The sequence below is a fragment of the Sprattus sprattus genome (genome assembly GCF_963457725.1).
Source record: "Sprattus sprattus genome assembly, chromosome: 5".
Classification (NCBI taxonomy): domain Eukaryota; kingdom Metazoa; phylum Chordata; class Actinopteri; order Clupeiformes; family Clupeidae; genus Sprattus; species Sprattus sprattus.
In genome coordinates, this window is record NC_137924.1 from 34509341 (window position 1) to 34517949 (window position 8609).

The 8609-nt window shown below is 45.1% G+C and overlaps 1 protein-coding gene across 1 annotated transcript; it reads left to right on the forward strand.

Moving 5' to 3' along the window:
* The first annotated feature begins 237 nt into the window (after nt 1-237).
* hmgcra (3-hydroxy-3-methylglutaryl-CoA reductase a) lies at nt 238-8406 on the forward strand. The gene is made up of 20 exons (XM_080838192.1): nt 238-405; nt 1057-1232; nt 1636-1747; nt 1867-1954; nt 2054-2138; nt 2266-2371; nt 2489-2595; nt 2681-2800; nt 2960-3120; nt 3274-3518; nt 3715-3893; nt 4383-4577; nt 4737-4895; nt 5116-5273; nt 5630-5735; nt 5944-6114; nt 6236-6376; nt 6544-6702; nt 6851-7005; nt 7503-8406. Exons 2-20 carry the CDS (start codon nt 1068-1070, stop codon nt 7555-7557), a joined length of 2667 nt encoding a protein of 888 aa, XP_080694318.1. The 5' UTR covers nt 238-405; nt 1057-1067; the 3' UTR covers nt 7558-8406.
* Nucleotides 8407-8609: the final 203 nt, after the last annotated feature.

The window sequence follows — 8609 nt, forward strand, 5'->3', positions numbered from 1 at the left end:
ATTGGCTCAAGAGTTGATGGTGAGATCACGCGTCCTCTGGTAAGCAACACCTCCAAGGCCGTCGCCTTGGCGACTGGGCGTGTCCTCTGTGCTTACAGATATGGCCCTGTAACATGATTGGTCTGACTATGTGCTGACGCAGTCACATGCCATCGCTCCATACGCGTTACTCCCGGATGTCGCTGGCCTATTGGTCTTCGCCTGAGAGTACCTTCTCAAGCGAGGAGCCATGGATTATTCTCGTCTGTATTTATTTATCGTCAGCTCATAACATGTTTGGAGGTCGGAATATTATTTAAGAAGATACATGGAGAGTAATTGGAGTGTTCACAATCTGCAGCGTTTCCAGTGAGGACTTAAGTGGAACAAAGAAACGTCCTAATTCTTTGACCCTCCCTGACATTGGTAGGCTAAGTAGCTCCATTTGATCTTCTAAACTTAACTTTTATTTTAGTCTTAGACACATTTCAAATGTTCAAAGGGAACTTAAGGTTTCTATTCAGTTATATTATTGATGAGTATGTGACATGATTTAAGCTAACACATCAATTTTCGCGAGGGTAAGGTGTCGGAGAGGAATAGACGCTCTCGTAAATGTACGCGTTGACTTTGCTTTGGTACAAAAGTGTGGTCATACTATATTGGTAAACAGATGCTAGGAGCATTTGTGTGATCGTATCCAACAACCATACTGGTACCGTATTAATTGTAGCAGTGTCTGCTAGTGTTGTAGCTGTACCAAAGCCAGGGCGTGGATGGTGTCCTAGCAAAACATGACAACTAATGGTCGTTGACGTACCTGCTATTTCATGGGGCATTTCCACACACCTCACACATTCTTGCTTTCGGAAACGAAACATTGCGGTCTAATGTACATGTGTGTGACATGCTCATTTGCGTGGTGATCGACGTGAACGTGTATTCAAGACCACCTGCATCCTTGACACTGTCGGTTTATATTGAAATAGGGTTGGGGCCATACATCAGAGTTAGTTATGTTGTGATTCATTTGGTTTTGCCGTTTGCCAACCCTAGGTACTTGTTTTCTCTCTCCAGAAACAGGAATCATGCTCACTCGGCTTTTTAGCATGCATGGGCTGTTCGTGGCCTCCCACCCCTGGGAAGTGATCGTGGGGACCGTCACCCTCACCATCTGCATGATGTCCATGAACATGTTTACGGGCAACGACCAGATCTGCGGATGGAACTATGTCTGTCAAAAACCTGAAGAGGTATGGTACAGCACTGTGACTGCATGACGTGTTTTTGACATGTTTGACAGGGAGAGTTACATTCTTGTCATTCCAAAAACATCTGATTCTATTCAAGGAATCCATTATAAATGAGTCATGTCATTCTCTGAATGTTTTTTTTTTTTTTTTAAACTTCATCTTTGTCATGCTTTGCCAGTTCAGTTACAAAATAACCTTACTGATAACTTTTATCCGTTTTATGATACTGTCTTAATCAAAAGTTGTGGTTGCTCCTGCTGTAACTAGGTTCAATCCTAATATTCTGGTTTAATACTGGCCTGATCTAGATGAATTATAGTTTGCTGAGATAATACTGCCCTGAAATTGATGATGAATGTCCTTTTGCTGATGTCCGGTTGCTGTTTCCTCTTCTCTGTTACAGCCAGTACTAAGCAGTGACATCATCATCCTGACCATTACCCGTTGCATAGCCATTGTGTACATCTACTTTCAGTTCCAGAATCTACGTCAACTGGGCTCAAAATATATTTTAGGTAAGGGCCTACTTACTACCATGCAGTTAGTATTAATCACACACTTTCAATGATGATGGGAATGGTCTATTCTTGCGCTTTGCTTAATGTTTTGTGTTTATTTTTAAATTTGGTTGCAGGTATTGCAGGACTCTTCACAATATTCTCCAGCTTTGTTTTCAGCACTGTGGTCATTCACTTCCTAGACAAAGAGCTCACTGGACTAAAGTAAGCCCCATATTACAGATGGATTGGTCTCAACCAGAATACATATAACATGTGGAAAGACGTCATAAAATGTAACCCAATGACTTATTTTTTTCACAGTGAGGCGTTACCCTTTTTCTTACTGCTGATTGACCTTTCCAAAGCAAGTGCCCTTGCCAAGTTCGCATTGAGTTCAAACTCTCAGGTATATTTAAAGTATTTTTTTTTTTATCTCTCTCACAAACAATGAGGTTTTCTTTCTTTGAGGTTTTCTTTCTTTGGCCACCACAGAGTTGGATCAAGGATACATGTCTATGGTGTTTGTTTTACAGGATGAAGTAAGAGAAAACATTGCCCGTGGAATGGCAGTCCTGGGACCCACGTTCACTCTGGATGCCGTGGTTGAATGCCTGGTGATTGGCGTGGGCACTATGTCAGGTACACCATAGCAAACCCCACGAGGGCAAATGGACATGCCCATGTTCAGAATGGATTTGCAAAACAAATGCGTGTTCGTGATCTTATATTTTTCCATATCTGCTGGTTGTCTGTTAGGTGTGCGTCAGTTGGAGATCATGTGCTGTTTCGGCTGCATGTCTGTCCTGGCCAACTACTTTGTCTTCATGACCTTCTTCCCTGCCTGTGTGTCACTGGTGCTGGAGGTGAGTAGATCCGCCGCTCGTCTCTGATATGTGTCTCTCTTTCTGTGACTGTTCTACATTGTGAATTTGTCTCTCGCCGTTGCAGTTGTCCAGAGAGAGTCGTGAGGGCCATCCCATCTGGCAGCTGAGTCACTTTGCCCGTGTGATGGAAGAGGAGGAGGACAACAAGCCCAACCCAGTCTCCCAGAGGGTGAAAATGATCATGGTAAGTGCTCCACACCCAGGCTCTCAATGGCGCCACACCCAGGCTTTTTTTTCAGATTCATCTGTAATGTGACTTGTTCAGTGCGTCAGTACTGCTAACTGAAAGAGATGTTTTGTCTTTTAAATTAATGGTTGTGGTTTCTCTCCCCCTCCGCTGCAGTCTCTTGGCCTGGTTATGGTCCATGCCCACAGCCGCTGGATTGCTGAGCCGAGTTCTGGCAACGGCACCATAGCACTACCACCTACAGGACTCCGCCTTCCAGACCATGGACCCACAAGGATCGACCCAGAGAGGCCTCTGTGGCAATTCTATCTCTCAAGGTAGTTTCCACTTAGCATTGACCGGCTATCTATATATTTCATCTATCACCATATAAATCTATAAATATCAAGAGCTCGACTGACAGTCATGAGAAGGTTGAATTTTGAACTCTGAAACTGACTGATGTTTGTTTCCCATGTTTGCCTCTGCAGGATGATCAGTATGGACATTGAGCAGCTCATCACTCTGAGCCTGGCTCTCCTCCTGGCCGTCAAATACATCTTCTTCGAGCAGGTGGAGACCGAGTCAACCCTGTCCCTGAAGGGTCCCATATCAGGCTCGTTGCGGAACCCCAAGTGGACTCCTGACCAGTGCTGCCGGAAGGAGGCGATGCCACAACCTAAAAGCCCACAGAAAACCCCTAACCTACCCGTCCCCATCACCAAGGAGGAGAGAGGTAATACAGTGGATGATTTGGCATGTTTTACAGGCTCCATATTTGTGTATTATTAACATTCTCAGTGTGTATGGGCATGTGGTTTATGAGTGAGTCATTTAGTTATTTGCATGGTGCTTGCTATAAAAGAATTAAACTTGGGGATGAGTCATGATGTATCAGACTGACCAAAGCGCCTGCCTTTGTCTGGACCCAGCTGAGGTGATCCGGCCACTGCCCACCCTGAAACCATTGGAACACAAGAGCCTGTTTGCAGTGGGGGAGGTGGAGAACGCTGAAGAACAGAGAGAACCTGCCTCAGCTGTGCTGCAGCCCAACCCTCCGTCAGAGCCCCGGCCTATAGATGAGTGTGTGTCCATACTGAGAAACCCTGAGGTAAGAGCCTCCACTTGTGGATCCCTCATTCTAAAACTGGGGTAGTGTGCATGTGTTGTGCATGTGTTTGTTCCAGTCTGTACAAATGTGTGGTGGTAGATCATTTTGAAAAATATCATCTCAAACTCTTGTGTAGTGCACCTTCGGTACATTTCATATTGATGAAATAAAGGGAGAGCTTTGTGCTTGCCTTCAGGCCTACTTGTAGTGGAGATATATCCTATATCCTATATCCTAAGTGGTTTTACTCTACGGCTATTTCCTGTATGGTGTGATCGTGAGCTAATGAGCTTATTCACCTTACCTGCTCGCTTACTCTTAAACAATTAGCGTGTGACGTGAAAGCAGAAGCCAGCCCAGCCCTGACACCATCTACCCTTTAAACTTGAGTTCCCCCCGCTTAAGCAAGGTTTTACTTCCTAAAAGAAACCATCCATTTTGAGGTACGACAGTGATATTTAAAGGTTTTTTTTGTTTCTGTGACAATAGATGGGTGCAAGGTATTTGAGTGACGAGGAGGTGATTGCTCTGGTGAAATCCAAACACATTCCAAGCTACAAGCTGGAGAACATCATGGAGACCCCAGAGAGAGGCGTGGTGATCCGCAGGAAGATCCTCTCACCGAACCTCCCCAACCCCTCTGCCCTTACCTGCCTGCCTTACAAGGACTATGACTACTCTCTGGTAAGCTTACAAGAAGGAAAATATATTTCATATCTAGTATGTATAAGATCATTTTGTATTAATAAATAGTTATAGTCCACTAAAATCTAAATGGTATGCTATGTGGTATGACCTGGGAAAAGAGCCTTTCAATCAATTTGTAACCCTTTTGATTATCAGGTGATGGGAACCTGTTGCGAGAATGTGATTGGCTACATGCCTGTGCCGGTGGGAGTGGCAGGGCCTCTCTTCCTAGATGGAAAGCAGTTCCAAGTCCCAATGGCCACAACGGAGGGTTGTCTAGTGGCCAGTACCAACCGCGGCTGCAGAGCTATCGCCGTAAGACCCTTACTGAAGATAAAAATCTTTCACCTGTGCAATTACAACTCCCTTATTATCAATAATAACATCTTTTTATCATTGGCGTAACAATACCATTATACATACAAGTAGTAATATCCGTATAACGGAGGTTTTAAACATAGGTGACTTAATGTGGTGTTTCTAAGTTCTAGTTTTTGAGACCTTTGAACTTTACCCTTTGCCCTCCCTTCTCCAGCTGAGCAGCGGTGCCCACAGCCAGGTCCTGGCCGACGGGATGACGCGAGGCCCCGTGGTGCGCCTGCCCTCGGCCTGCATGGCTGCAGAGGTCAAGGCCTGGTTGGAGAGTTCAGAAGGCTTCAAGTACACCAAAGAGGCTTTTGACAACACCAGCAGGTAATGAGTCGAGAGCAGCATTATACTTTCATATTGAGTTTCTCTCTGGCTGTTTGTGAAAGCAACTATGTGTTGAGTGTAACAATCGTGCATTTGACTCTAAACAGAGTAGTAGTCTGGTAGCAAATGCATTATGGGAATGTCATTTAGAACCATGTGATTATGAACAAGCATTTGTAGGACGTGTGTTTTGGAGAACATCACATTCTCTTTGTTTAATCATTTTTGCAAATATGACCTGACCCAGCAGTCTGCTCATAATCTCTTATGGGTCCAGACCTTCAGTGTGACCCAGAGATAATGTATATAAGTTGGGTGAGGAGAGAGAGAGACTGAGTGATATTCATTCTTTGCAGATTTGCTCGCCTGGAGAAGCTTCTGATTAGCCTGGCTGGAAGAAATCTCTATATCCGCTTCCAGTCCAAAACAGGAGACGCCATGGGTATGAACATGATCTCAAAGGTACGTCTGAGAAAGTAAATAAACATTTGAGGGCTTTTTTTAGGTCAGCATTTGGATCTGTGAACTGACAATCTGAGATTAGTGGGGGAACGAAATATTTCCACTGATAACACTATTCATAATAAGCATGAAGGAAATTAACTATTTAGGCTGATGATATGTACTATATGGCGTGTAAATGTATACTAACTGCTCCCTCTTGTTTCAGGGCACAGAGCAGGCTCTGTCCAGACTGCAGGAGCAGTTCCCTGCCGTGCAGGTCTTGGCAGTCAGTGGGAACTTCTGCACTGACAAAAAACCTGCTGCTATCAACTGGATCGAAGGAAGAGGGAAGTCTGTGGTGTGTGAAGCCACCATCTCAGCCAAAGTAGTTAGAGAGGTAAAGACTCACCCCCGCCCCCAAACACACACACACACACACACACGGGTTATCATTAAAACACATCTATACTTAGTATGAATCACTGGCCTGACGTTCTGTTCATCCTCTTGTTTCCCAGGTTTTAAAAACCAGAACTGAGTCATTAGTGGATGTCAACATCAACAAGAACCTTGTGGGCTCTGCCATGGCTGGAAGCATCGGGGGCTACAATGCTCACGCCGCCAACATCGTGGCAGCCATTTACATCGCTTGTGGCCAGGTAAGACTCCTCCCTCTCCGGCTCAGAGCAGAGTGGACATCAGACCGCACCCGCTAGTCACCAGATGAACACTAAAACAGCCTCAGATATGATCAAAAACCAGCTATCTGAAGATCATGGTCTAGGGTTCAGAGGCATAACCTGGACTGTGTTTCTTTCCCCAACAGGACCCAGCTCAGACTGTGGGCAGCTCCAACTGCATCACCCTGATGGAGGCAACAGGCCCAACAGGGGAGGACCTGTACATTAGCTGCACCATGCCCTCTCTGGAGCTGGGCACAGTGGGCGGGGGCACCAACCTGGCCCCCCAGCAGTCCTGTCTGAAGGTACGGAGCCATAGTTCAAACAAACAGATACAGCATGTTTGGCTAGAACTGGTTAAATGGGAATTGTGTGTTGACGTAATGCCAGTGCTTAGACACAGACGCAGTGTTGGAGAGAAAGGCATGGCTAACAATGCCCACTTTGTTGCAGATGCTTGGAGTGCAGGGAGCCAATCAGGACAACCCTGGGGACAATGCCCGGCACCTGGCGCAAGTGGTGTGTGCCACCGTGTTGGCAGGGGAGCTTTCACTCATGTCGGCACTGGCCGCTGGGCACCTGGTCAAGAGCCACATGGCACACAACAGGTGAGAGGGAGTGGTGGGGTTGAAGTAGAGGAGGATTGGGTTCTGAACCTTTCTGCTCGGACTGATTGCTGTCAATCAAGCGGTCCAGCGGTTCAGTTGCAAGCCTGTTGCTGTGTCAAGAGCACATGGCCGCAGCTGAAAGCTGGGGATAAAGGTCCTATGCTCTGTCGGAATCCCCTAAACATTTCACCCTCCATGAGCAAACAGGGCAGAGAGCATACTTCAGAACACAGCACATGAAATGCATACTAAACCGAGCCTACTTCAGAACACCGCAAATCAGAATCTGATTTATTGTCAAGTAGGTTTACACCTACCTAAAATTTGCTCTGGTGTATGGGTGCATACAGTAAAAATAAAAACAAACACACACAAAATGCATACTAAACAGCGCATACTTCAGAACGCAGCACATGAAATGCATACTAAACAGAGCATACTTCAGAACACAGCACATGAAATGCATACTAAACAGAGCATTTGTCTTTCCTTGGCAGATCAAAGGCAAATCTGCAGGATACTGCAGGGACGTGCACAAAGGGAGCATCCTGAATAGGCAGAGTGGGCAGGATACCGTCTGTGGTCTCTGACCAGACTCCATACAGTGGGGGGGTACATCATTTCAACTCTAGTCCTGTGTGGAAAGTATTGTGACGGAGGAGGATCTTTCTGGAAAGTTGAATGGACTGTGGGACCTCACAGACTCTCAGCTCCATAAAAGAGACAGAGGATAACAACTATCATGTTTTAATTCTGTTCCTGTCTTTAATGGCAGTCATTTTTTTTTTTTTATTAATTTTTTTAAATTTGCAAAATTGCAGGTTGAGGTCTAATTTCTCTGCTGTGCAGTTACTAGGACTGGTTAGTACCTTAGAGAGGAGTTAAAAAGCAATGATCCCCTTGGTACAGTGTGCTAGGTCTGTTTTCAAAGATGCAACCATTATGAAACATGGGAGTGCTAATTCAATCCACTTGAACTTGCCAAATCCAGCCTTCTGGGCATAGTCTGTCCGTCAGATTGTGCTTCCATGCTGCATGTTCTAACCGGACATGAAATGATTGAAGGTATTAGGTACGGTTCTGTTTTTCTGTCCATTTTGTTGATGAGAGGAATAAATTTGAGTGCAAGTGCACAAATATTTCACAACGGTGCTATAACAAGGTGTGAATGGAGCCAGGTGCTTTCTCTCCTGTCTCTGTTGTACTACCTGTGGCAAGTTGAATGAAAGCCCTACCTCCTGCCTGGATAAGGTCATCCAGCTGTTCCTCTGCTTGTAATTTAATCTCACTGCACAATAAGCACAGCACCTTAACGTGTCTGTGATGGATGCACCAAGAAGGTACATACTACTGCTGATTGTCATGTGTGTGAATGCTGCACCTCCTGTGTGCGTGTGTGTGTGTGCGGGTGTGTGTGTGCTAACCCAGTGACTGACAGAGGTGATTGTGGAGAAAGCAGAACTTTCTCCACCAAAGCTATATTTCTCTGAAAATGGTAGAACAAAAAAGTGAACAGGATGTTTTCTTTTTGTATATTTTTGTAATAAATAATGGGAATTTTGAATTATTAACTTTGCGTTGTGGTATTTTAACTGAATACAGCA